Source organism: Triplophysa dalaica, chromosome 12 (genome assembly GCF_015846415.1).
Source record: "Triplophysa dalaica isolate WHDGS20190420 chromosome 12, ASM1584641v1, whole genome shotgun sequence".
Lineage (NCBI taxonomy): Eukaryota > Metazoa > Chordata > Actinopteri > Cypriniformes > Nemacheilidae > Triplophysa > Triplophysa dalaica.
In genome coordinates this window covers 14,432,404-14,445,074 of record NC_079553.1, presented here as the reverse complement: position 1 = coordinate 14,445,074, position 12,671 = coordinate 14,432,404, and the positions used below count along the sequence as shown (strand labels likewise).

The 12,671-nt window shown below is 36.7% G+C and overlaps 1 protein-coding gene across 4 annotated transcripts; it reads right to left on the bottom strand.

Moving 5' to 3' along the window:
• Positions 1-241: 241 nt before the first annotated feature.
• On the bottom strand, positions 242-7,058 carry LOC130433071 (uncharacterized). Of its 4 annotated transcripts, none has more exons than XM_056762744.1 (6): positions 6,317-7,058; positions 4,647-4,779; positions 3,196-3,433; positions 2,013-3,089; positions 1,743-1,911; positions 242-670 (listed from the first exon to the last, which is right to left on the bottom strand). In XM_056762744.1, the coding sequence occupies exons 3-6, from the start codon at positions 3,404-3,406 to the stop codon at positions 544-546; spliced, it is 1,584 nt and encodes a 527-aa protein (XP_056618722.1). In that variant the 5' UTR covers positions 3,407-3,433; positions 4,647-4,779; positions 6,317-7,058; the 3' UTR covers positions 242-543. The 4 variants fall into 4 exon arrangements, with proteins under 4 accessions (XP_056618722.1, XP_056618723.1, XP_056618720.1 ...); XM_056762745.1 differs by having other exon boundaries at positions 3,196-3,413; XM_056762742.1 differs by having other exon boundaries at positions 4,647-7,058.
• Between the last annotated feature and the right edge of the window lie 5,613 nt (positions 7,059-12,671).

The following is a 12,671-nucleotide window of genomic DNA, read 5'->3' as shown; positions in this document are numbered from 1 at the left end:
AAAACAAAAAAATAATTTTAACTGCTAAAACAACAGTAAAACTTAGCATTTTAAATGGAGATGTTCTGTATATTATTCAAAATCTATTCATAATATGCTCTATTTTTGTGTTTTAATAATTAAGTTATTTTGGTAAATCTCAAATACATCTTGAGAAAAGACAAGAGAGGAAAAGTTCACTTGAGAAATTTATTTAACAGTCATCATCAATATTTGTAAACAATTGGATGCATTTATTTCCAACAAAGTTTTGAACAAAGTTTGTGTGCCAGGCACACAACAACACCACCCCACACTCTCCTTGTCTGGAATGTTACACAGTATGGCATAAATCTTATCCATGTAGACAATCAGGTGATGCCAACAGGCCAAGTTACAGGTTAGATCTGAACATTACCGCAAAGCAAGAACATCTTCACTAAACAAGCAGGTGGCAGACTCTATCAGAAAACATTAGTGCACCTTTAAGACTTTAAAACAATTACAACTAACAGTACCTCTTCTACAAAAGTCAGAGTCCACAGAAAGAGTCCATATATAGGCTTAACGCCACTCGTGATCGGAGAGTTCCTGTATCAGGGTGAGGACTCGAGGGTTCACGTTGAGACGACGCTTGGAGTTCTTATTCTCTACTTTCGTTCCTTTTTCTGGGTTTATCGAGAAAAAACACCTGTAGAATAAAAGCATGTTAATGATTAATTGATCATTACATTTTTTTTTTAAGCGTCAAGAAACAATATATACACACTTCCAGTCAAAAATTTGGAAAGTGTACTATTTTTGAAAGAAGTCTCTTCTGCTCACCAAGGCTGCATTTATTTAATCCAAATATAAACAGTAAAAACAGTATTATTGTGAAATATTTTAACAATTTAAATGAACTTTTCTATTTGAATATGTTAAAATGGAATTTATTCATGTGATCAAAGCTGAATTTTCAGTAGCCATTACTCAGTAGTCACATGATCATTCAGAAATCATTCTAATATGCCGATTTGCTGCTCAAAAAATATATTATTATTACTATTATTATTATCAAAGTTGAAAACAGTTGCGTAAAATTTTTCAGGATTGTTCAAAAGAACAGCATTTATCTGAATTATTAAGCTTTTACCACATTATAAATGTCTACACGGTTACTTGATCAATTTAATGCATCCTTGCTGAATAAATGTATACATTTCTTTAAGTTCTTTATCTCTTATTATTTTCATAAAAAAAGCACAATGTTACAAAAGCTTTCCATTTCAGATAAATACTGTTCTTTTGAATTTTCTATTCAAAGTATCACACACAACACTGATAATAATAAATCATCAAGCCATCATATTAGAATGATTTCTGAAGGATCATGTTACTAAAGACTGGAGTAGTGATGCTCAAAATTCAACTTTACTTAACACAGAATACAGTTTTTGTGTATTTTACAGCTTTTGTGTATTTTTAATAACAAATTCAGGCCTTGGTGAGCAGAAGAGACGTCTTTCAAAAATAGTACACAAACACACACGTCTGAGCCCGGCCGAGAGTCAGAGCCGGACCAAGACGGAGACTCAGGCCACACCCAGAGGCAAGGCCAAGAGTCAGACCCAGACTAAGACCGGGCTTGAGACCGGCTCTTAGTCTGGGTCTGACTCTCGGTCTAGAGTCCCGGACTTAGTTAAGGTACGGATTAAGACCAGGACCTTGGAGACAGACTCCAGGTCCCAGTTCTGAGAAATGAGTAAGCCATGTTTACTCACCTTTGAAGAAACTCCAGAGTTGAAGCCAGCTCAGATGGATAATGAACATTAAAACAGTAGTAGCTTCCGAACATGAGGCACAATGCAGAAATGAAGGAGGAGATGTTTGTGTTGATAAGGTTCCGATCCAGACTCAGCATGTACCTTGTGGAGGAATAGCAGGACTGTCCTATGAGCAAATTATTTAACAGGTTATATTAATAAGCGCTGCACTCACATGACAAATTCTATAAACCGTGCAATTAAAAAAAGAGAGATATGAAGACTTACCACAGACAATAACAACGGGTGTCAGAGGCACTTGCTCCAGTTGGACCTCTTCTGCCAGACATGTTTCTTCTACATGGAAGAACATGGACTCCTCCTTCTCATCAAAGTAGCTGAGCAGAAGCAGGATCATCTCTATCACATCACCTGAGCAGACACTCTGCAGTCCACGCACCCTCTGAAGTCTTGCATAATTCTGAAGGAACTTCTTGCTCTTGTTGACACAAACTGTGGTCATGTAGTCGAGAAGCCTTTTCCCCTTCAAATCCAAATTTCGTGTAAATGTCTCTTTGAGGTCAATCCCAGTGAGTTCAATGAAGTGGACTGACATGCCAAGTTCATCAAACCAAAACGGCCACTCCTCTCTAAGGCATTTGATACTTTTTCCTTGGTTGACAAGTTGACGCTGTGTGTAAAACGTGGACTTCATTAGACATTTTACCTCCTCTGGATTGGCATCAGAGTGTTGGAACATCTCCTTGAGTTTTTCCATCTTTTGCTGCTGGGTCTCTTGAGTTTCTTCAAGGGGCAGAAATTTTACATTCCATTTAATGCATCCATAAGTGTCCTGCATTGCTGCTCTCTCTTCTGATGGGATCTCGTCTGTGTCGGAGTCATCATTCTGATGTTTTCTTTTTCTTATTTTGGGTGTTGAAGTACGCCTCACATTTTCAATTCTGTTTTGCAACTGTTTGACAAGGGAATGGTAGCCTGTTCCAACAATATCGCCCTCTATAACATCTTGGAGAGAATTGGGATATTTTGCCACCATTTTTGTTGCAACGTCCGTTGAATGCTTTTTACCGACATGAGGGCATTTTTCCATCATCTCAGTCACAACAATCCGGACCATTTGCCTCCTTAGTTTTGGGCCTGGCCTTTTCCCCCTCTCTAAAGACTGCATCACTTCCTCAGGAAATTTACTCCATGGAATTTCAAAGTTGTCGTCCCACTGTGTGTCAAGTCCTGGGCTGCTGGAGGAGGTTGACAATGAACTTCGGGGTGAGACAGAGAGAAATGACAGCGATTGGGTAGCTGAGGCTTCCACAGATGATACTGAGCTGTTCTCGGGAGTGTGGTCTTTAAATTAGAAAAAAAATAACATTTTGATTCACACAGTACAACATTACACAATTCCCATGTCTGGGTTTGATTTTAAATAGTCGTGAGTAGTGTTTTTACTTACATTTCCGTTTCCAAACAGAAAGAAGCTTCCTGGCTTCTACAGGTCTTAATGCTGTCATCAAATCAGCCTCCGTTACAAAGCGTAGATCATCATACGTCTCTACTCCAATGGACTGCAAGTGCTCTTCCAGGATGTTTTTGTTAATTGCTTGAAGTTGTGGTAGGGCTTCCATGATGGCGACATCTAGGAAGGTTCGCCCTGAGTCGGTCATATTTGCACTGAAGAAAAAAAATTCCACCTTCAGACAGAAGAGAAAAAAAATGTACATACACTTGACAGGGCTGGGAAATGCATCAGGTAACACTTGTTAATGTCAAACTGTTTACAGTAAGAATTGAGCTTTAATTGGACTATTTTGCCACAATACTGTGTTTTAGTGGAATGACTTGGTATCCATCAAGAATGTATGATACCAAAGGATAGAAATCGGGCAGTTCATTAATGTTGATACACTGTAACCCAAGACTGTCCTTTGCCACAGAATACAGATGGTATTCTGAGAGGAAGGTGCCTTTGTGGATATCCATCAAAACATACACAGATGTGTCATTATGAATCAAGATGAGTAGAAGTTCACCAAACTCTATATCCTCATCATTTCTGTATACAAGAAAATTTCCTTTTTTATATGCAGTGCCCTTGTACTGAATGTCTGTGGTAACTGTGGTATTGCTTTCTGAAAAGGCTAACTCCCTGATTGCATGTTTAATAGTGTTACTGTATAGGCTGGCATAAAACGCACAGCTGTCCTTCACTTGCAGTAGTTTACTGCATTCTTGCCCAGATAAAAGATATGCCTGATACATCTGATGACGCTCTGACAAAGTTTGACATATGTTTTTGAAGTTTTTCAAGTGTCTGGCACATCTTTTAAAATAACTGTGTTTACTTTCAAACCTTAGCGTCCATAACCTAATCAATGGACCAAATTTCAAGATCAGTGCCGAATAATGCCGCAAATAGTGGTGCTTGGGTTTTAGTTGAATTTCAGGAAACAACGTCTTTCTCAACTCCAAATATTCTTGGATCAAAATGTCAAGATATGCTATCTGAGACAAGGAAATGTTTTGAGCACAAATAAGATCCACAATGTCTTTTAGCTGGAGAGCTAACTGCCATACTTCATCCTCATGGTTTTGCACTTTGTCACCAATCAAAACTGGTAGCAATCTCAAAAGGTTCCAGTTTTGAATGGCTTGCCCTGATAACTTGGCTCCGTCCGGGTTGACAGCACATGGCTTTGTGAGTGCTTCAGATCCTTTGTACTTTAACTGTTTGATGCGCCTGTTTAAGAGTGAGTATGTGAACCATTTTTTCTTTTTTATAAAGTTCTTCAGGTACAGAGCTAGATCATATGACAAGACTCCTTCAAAGAGGTCATGACCTAAACAGGGCGGGAGTCCAGGCTCGGATACGTGAAAAGACTCAAGGGCATTAAAGATAGAGTTTACCTTTATTCCTCTGACGCCTTGGATGTTTTCAGCCTGGAGACCAGCAACAGCTGCGTCATATGTCTCTGGGGTGCGTGGAGGACCACAGACATTCGGATCAGCCACAAACTCACTTCTTGTGATTTCACAGTACCTGCAAAAATATTGAGAGCGGCTGAAGTTCTCTGTAAACCCACCTATGAAATGAGAGCCCAAGTTATCCCCAGCAATACAGTAAAGACCTCCTTTTACTGTTTCTCCATCTACATATATTCCATCCGTCTCCAAGGATTTCAGATCTGCCAACAACTCTGAGAAAACTTTGGCTACTCCAAAACGCTTTAGGTCATTCTCAACACACAACGAGACTAAAAACATATTATCAGTATTTGAACGCAAATGAATGGGTAAATTTGCTACTGAAAGATAGACTGCAAGAACTTTGTGCGTCTTTTTAGCAGAACCCAGGGGATTCACAATTTCAAATGAGTCTTGGTACAAAACCAGTTTGAGGCTTTCAGGGTTTTCATTGAAGAACTGGTGACATTTGAAATTTTGGCCATCATATATATCCGTAAAAACCTCTACATCAGGATTTCCAAACTGCTGTGACTGTGTAGTCCTCCCTAAATGTGACTGTAAAAAGCTCTTCAGAGTTTGTGCCAGTGGTATGTAGTAAGCAAATTTTTGTGTCATGTTCTCATCCGTTCCCAATGCCACTTTTTGGGGTTCCGTGTATTTAAACAGTTTTGTGAATGTCTGATTTCTGGAGTATGTTGTTCTTAATTGTCCCTGATGACAGGCAGAGAACAAATCTGACTCTTTAATGCAGTCACATATTTTAGAGACTGCTTCATCTGATAGGCTCATATCATTTTTTAAAAAAGAACTTACTTTAGTTATTGTATAGGCTCGACCTAACTCGTGCACATTTTGCATTTCCTCAACAATAGTCTGTATAGTAGAGGCAGGAATAAGCAGCTGTCCTTGCAGTTTAAGGTAAAAGAGACACATGTTTCTGAGATAAGACTGACTTTCATTCTCTGGCATATCACTGGCTGCACTAGCTGTTGGCATGGCTTCATGTGCGTTTTCTGAATCATCTGTACTGGCAATGACATCTGGGGGCTGAGGGCGAGTTTCCCTGTACATGTTATCGATACCATCTGGGGAGCACGCTTTATGCTTCCTACACATGTGAGAAGTAAATGACGACTTTTTTGTAAACACGTGCTTACAACCACTTACTGGACATGATACAGACCTGCCCTCTCCAATATGATCATTTAAGTGAGACACTAGCTCTTTCACCGTGTGAAAATGGCGGGCACATAATGAAACTGCGCATTTTAAATCCGCAACAACAGCTATAGGAGCAGCTTGCGGTACATTGTGCACACGATAAAAATGGCCCTTGAAAGCTGAATAAGTGGTAAACGTTTGACTACAGTTGGTGCCAACACATTTAAAAAGACAACGGGGCTCATTCCTATGCACTCTGCAATGTAGTACATAGCCTTTTAATGTATACAATTTCTTTTTACAAAAGACACAAGCGATCATTTCAAGTGTTTTCCTGTGCTTTTCAGCTGAACGAAGTTATCACGCATTGATTTAGCTAGCTACTGGTCTTAAATATCGACTGGTGCTAGCTTACACCATGCGCTTTCAGCATTACATGTGACGCTTACCGTGCTAACTTCAAATTTTCCGATGGAACAGCAGCAGACCCTCTAGAAACTTAAAATTGTAGATTTGTACAAAAAACTTTTAAAATTAAATAAATGTTCCGAAGACTTCTGCCTCAGTTATAAGCTACTCTTGCTCGCTCGTTATTGACGTCAACCGCAGCAGTGAACGAAGAGCTCGTGCGTCTCCCGCGCCTCACGTCATTATCCAATCAGAGACGAGTTTATCTGCGCACTATGAAATTAAAAATTAGGCAGACTCAGTGCACAATGAGAAAAGACAAGTCTGTGGTTAGAGGAGGCAAAACAATGCTCAAATAATTATTAAAAACAGAAAACCAGTAGTCTAAGTATTACATTCAAATTTAAAGACTAAAAGAAACATAAAGCATACAAGGATTATGTTAGGACTAAACAGAAGTGTTACACAGGCCTCAATTATTATACACATACCCTTTAAATACAGTAGGCTACAAATAAATCATAAAGCGATGTTAGTGAAGGCACTGTTTGGTTGTTTAGCCTGTGATAGTGACACAATGCTCAAAGTATTACTTTTATTTTATCAATAGGCCTATAGAACACCAGTAGTCTAAGTATTACATTAAAGTTAGAAAGGTAGTTTAAAGACCAAAAGAAACATACGAAATACAAGGATTAGGACTGAACAGTATTACTTTGCATATCAATAATTGTAATTTACACTCTACAATATGCTACAAATTACTGAATTATAAAAGCAATGTTATTATAATTGCTGACTATATATATATATATATATATATATACAGAATTTATTGTGAAAACATTTTTACTACCTCAATTTGCATTGTTACATCAATCATGTTAAAAGTACATCATACACTTGTTAAGTGACTTACATACTTTATTTGTATTTTTAAGAACAACTGACTTTACTTTTTACAATATGTGCATGTCAAATAAACTAAATTATTTTGTTTTGAGTATTACAGTATTTCTATGTTTTTAATACCAATATTTGTATTTTAACAAATACATTTGATTATAATCACACATAGTTGTTGTAAATATAACAAAAAAATCTGTTTAAAAGTTTACAAAAGTTCCCTGTGAATTAAACAAAAAATATATGTTTTTGGGTTTACAGTTCTTTTCTGTAGGGATTTTACAAAGTTTTTCTGTAAATCTCACGGTCATTTTTTACAGTGTAGATCACACTTTTATTACGTTGAATGAGTTTTCGTAGGTTTGCTCAAAGCTATTCACATGCAGGCATCATTTTGAAATTAAGAACATCTGTCATCTAATTTCTGGTCTGTTAATTGTTGTAGAAACACTAATCGCTAGAAAGGACATTAGAAGTGTATTCCTTTGGCATTGTAAGGTTCTATATAATAACGTGGTGGTATATTTTGTTAAACAAACATTATTATAGAATAGGTTCAATAATATTTGAAAATGCTAGGTGAAAACCTAGCATTTGCATCTGTGGTGTGATGTTACAAACCTGATTCCTCAGTTAACAAAACCAAACAAACCATAACTTCTTATATACATTGGAAAATATAAAGAACTACAAGCATTTAACCCTCCGGGTCTCTTAGTTAAGGGGTCACACTTGGCTCCTTCGCGGTCAAAAGTGAGCGAAACCCTTAATTGTAACTTCTTTTTTTTTTAGGAAAATTATTACAATGCATTTTTGTTCAACATACTTTGCATTTTTGATAGAATTTTATGTTACTAATATTTCTGCAATAATATTATCCATTTTATTCCCTTCCAAAACAATATAAATTCTAAAAAAAATTGGTAACATCAGGTCAAAACAGATACCAGGTCGTTAAAATCATGTTATTTTTAAAGCAGATAAGTGTCATCTGGTTGTAAAAGTCAAAATATATGTAATGGCATGGTATGTCTTCTAGGTTCCTGTCTGTGTGTGTATGTGAGTACGTGTGTTAGTGAGAGTGAGAACAAGTCTCTTTTGTGTTTTTATTTCATGAATTGATTTTTTTTGACATATTCTCAATGAAATGTGTGTGCTCACATAGTGTCTTCTTATTCCAATGAGGCTATGAAAGACTCATTTATTCTATAAAGTTATTATGCAGTCTTTCAACTTGGCATTTAACATGTGAAGTCGCTTAACCTTACACATGAAACACCGATGAATGCCAACAAGTACACCCAGAAATGAATGCGTAACAGATAACCAAAACTTCACTTAAACACTTTTGAAGAGAATGATTTAAACATCCACAGAGCTCAAATACACAACATTTTATACAAAAAAAAAGCTTTGGCTCATTTCTCGAATAATAAAATGAGTTTGGGTCTCTGAACACTTTCTTGTTCACATCAGACTTGAGTTTCTTATTGATTTAGGCAAATTGCATGTGTTTTGGCAGATTTGTGCAAAAGGTTGGTTATAATTCTAAACAGTATACACAATAACTAAAAGCATATAGCTTGTTGATCGAAACTGATTAGCTGACTTTCAGTGAAACTGTTAATCTCTTCAAAACTTCTGAATATTCTTTCATTGTGTCAACCATCACGTGCAAAATGATCCATTCAGTTATCAAAATCTATAAGGCATGCATGTATATTCTGTGAATAACTGTGACATGCAAAGTTTGTAATGTCCGCTAAAATGCTAATTGTCTGCATTGCTGCACAACAATAAATACGATCAACCAACCAATAAAGCAGATTTGTAAGCCTATATGTACATGGAGTTTTCCCACAGCACAATCACAGAGTTTCTAACTGAAGGGATTTTTTTCTGCATGGAGGTGGAAAGTTAGATATCTCTGTTAGATGGCATGAATGCTGCTTGTGAAAACAGATACAGTAATCACTGGAGGGGATGCTTACACCACTCAAGGAGATTTTCATTGATGTCATTATGTGTAACATGTTGTTTACTGTAACATGTATAACACATTTACACACACAAATAAATGTTATAAATCTTTGATCTGGGTACTTCAGTGCTGATTATGCCCAGTTAATCTTTACTTTTACTATAAATGTTATAACATTTTCTTGGATTACAGTAAAAAGTCAGTGTCATAAAGTAGACCATAAATTAAATTTTTTATGCCTTGTTGGCATTGTGAAAATGAATCTAAACACTTTCTATTTTTTGGCACTGGCCAACTGTCTGAAGCAGTAAACTAAATGTTTTAAATCAATTACTAGATTTTGCAGACATGCAATAGTGTTTTGATGTTATGACGATCGAACTTACAGTTTAGAGAATGTTAAGTCTCATTTCAGAAATGAACCAAAGCGATTGAGAAAACACATGTTTGTACCAACTGTGGGCTATACAGTTGAAAGAAAAAGTATGTGAACCCTTTGGGCTTACTTGGATTTCTTCATAAATTGGTCATAAAATGTGTTCTGATCTTCATCTAAGTCACAACAATAGAGAAACACAGTCTGCTTAAACTAATACCGCACAAACATGTTGTGTTCAATAAAAACATGAAAACGTATAATGTTTGTGCGGTATTAGTTTAAGCAGACTGTGTTTCTCTATTGTTGTGACTTAGATGAAGATCAGAACACATTTTATGACCAATTTATGAAGAAATCCAAGTAAGCCCAAAGGGTTCACATACTTTTTCTTTCAACTGTATATGTATATGCATCTATAAAACATATTAGGACTTTCAAAGGATACCATACCAGTGACAGGGTGGGATCATCTTAAGTATAAACAAACATGAAATGTTGATTTGAAAATAAGAGACCTAACATTGAAATAATAGATTTGAAATACCACAGCTTTGAAGGAAACAGGCAGTCGTAATACAAAAAAAATGTTTGCTTAGAGAATGTCACTATAGTCCAATAAGAATAATGCATTCCTGAGACCTGTGTAATATTGTCTATATAAAAAAGACTAGTATAATGTCTTGCAGATTGTAATTTTGCTAATTGAGTGTCGACCATTATATGGTCATAACTGTTCTCAGACAAAGTCAGATTTTATTCTTAAAACCGAATACTTGCAAAGCGCCCTGCCTGTTTACCCCCTGCCAGATTAAAGATAGGATCTTTACTCATTGTACTTCTGAGTCGCCAAATGTTCACATCATCCGTGGTGTCCTCTTCTACCTGAATGGCAAGTTAATGTTGCTCCAAATTAAATCATATCCCTATTGCATTAAATCAAGCTCTATTTTATTATGCTGACAGTATCATGCGTTGCTTTATAGCTTTCATGAGGAGAGAGACAAGATGTTAAAGGGTAAAAAATGACGAAGGGAGGTGTCAAGCAAGGACAAAATTATTACGGGCTGGAGAAGAGATTAAAAATCTGTAAGAGCAATACTGGTCTTTTACAGCATTTCGTGAGGTGCGTGTATAAAGAAGCTGGGGAAAATGAAGTCATAAGCCGCACATGAATTTATCAAATGGTTCATATCAGCGTTTGACCTTTTTTAAATAATTTTTTGAAAAGCATAAGCATAAAAAAAATTGTTATCTGAATTATTATTGAAGCGTTCATTTGAAACGCGGCTAAAACGAATATTATTGTTTGCTTTAGATGTAATACAATGTGTATTCACGATTTAAGGTTAGAAAATGCTATATTTTCCACATAACATGCATGTTTGTATCTCCTCTTTGCTCCGTCTCTCTGAAACGCGCTGGCTGAAATTTTATAAAAAATTCATCACTCTGAAAAGCGAGGTGTGCTATGATTGGCCAGATCTCTAGTGTGTAGTGATTGGTCGAATACTGCACGTAAATGTAGCGCCTCTTACCATATTTGGAACATCAGGTTCCAAAGCAACTGTACTGACAGGTACGCCCACCTTACTCACGTGTACATTTGGGCGGTCTTAGTCAAATCATACCACGAACCGACGTAGATTCGCAGGGTGTGGTTACACATGTCGTTTCAGGCAGGTCCGGGGGAACATTCGCTTCTACATAAATAACATCTTTTGTTCTGACACTTACATATTTGCAATTTTACGTGTCTAATACATGCATGGGCAACTTATAACACACCAAAGACAAATAAAAACATGTATATGCCGATTCACCCCTTTAAATCAACTCTTGCATCACGTGATGATCTGTGTGAAATGCAATGAGAACGCATTAATGCATTCTGAGGGAACGTCACCCTCCATTCTTTGATACATCGCCTAAAAGCAAAGTATTGATTTTTCAAATGGTTTTACAAATCTGTGAAACACCTAGTGGGGTAGTTAAAAGATTGTAGGGCTTTAATAAATCACGCAGAACGGGCAAAGGTTATCACAATGTACTGGAGAAAACAGGGCCTGTCAAAATGTACAATTTGTCATTAGTCTAACAGTTGTTAACTAACTGTCTTTAGTTGTAAAGTTGTTAGAAACAGCAGCAATTGAGTGAAACATTCAGCTGAAATCGAGAACATGGATGTTAAAGCACAGATTTATTTTAATTACAAACCAATATACATTGTTTTTAAATGATCCCTTGCTGTGGTGCTATAGCTATGCGCTAACGACTGAAATATCGCTGTAATACGTATACAATAAACCAGCAGGGTAACCCATATTAAACCTTGTTCAATTTACGATCTACAATTTGCACATACTATACACTAACATCTAACAGTTTAATTATTAAACACTCTCTAGCCTACTAGGAAGTTATTAAAGAAAAAAATAGAGCAACTAAATTTAAGAGCGAAAAAATAATGAAGAAAGATGTGGGTGATGCAGTCATTATTCTGAAACACAGGAGGCGATACACAGAGCGTGAATCATGGGACGGGCTGTAATTACTTGGATATAGCCGGTGTGCTGCATACATTTGCATGATCTCTATGACAAATGCCCCTTTTAGTACATGTCATAGGATTCTTGTGTCAGGAGACGCCGGTGTGCATATAAATCTAACAGTTCCATCTTCTAGACTACATAATTACATCAAATGGAGGAATTAGTGCTTTCCTACAAAGCGAAAGTCCCAGTGCCCCTAAATTTCTCAAACGCCATGCTGTGGTGGTCCCCACATGGACTCTGGTGAGGAACATTGGAAAGAATTGTGTTCCCGTTTGTGGTTCATAAATCTGCTTGGTCGTTGGCTTGTTAATCTTTTTAACTTTAAGGTCTCAGACTTTTGTATTCAAATGCATAGATGATTATGAGATTTTTGTGATAGTGGTAAAGGTGAGGATTATGCACAGATGATGATGTGACAGCTATTGATGGTGATGGCGAGGTGAAAAATGACAATGATGGTAAGATGATGATGGGTGACAGTTTACCCAAAAATGATATTCTCTCATCATTTACTCAACCTCGTTCCAAATCTGTAAACATTTCTTTGTTCTGATGGAAACATAAAAATATATTTGGAC

Excerpts from the sequence above, each read along its gene's own strand:
- LOC130433071 (XM_056762742.1), bottom strand. The coding sequence starts at position 6,188 with ATGATCGCTTGTGTCTTTTGTAAAAAGAAATTGTATACATTAAAAGGC. Across the intron at positions 3,434-4,646 it reads AAGGCGTCAGAGGAATAAAG|GTGGAATTTTTTTTCTTCAG; the intron begins GTAAACTCTATC and ends TTCTGTCTGAAG. Across the intron at positions 671-1,742 it reads ACTCTGGAGTTTCTTCAAAG|GTGTTTTTTCTCGATAAACC; the intron begins GTGAGTAAACAT and ends TTTATTCTACAG.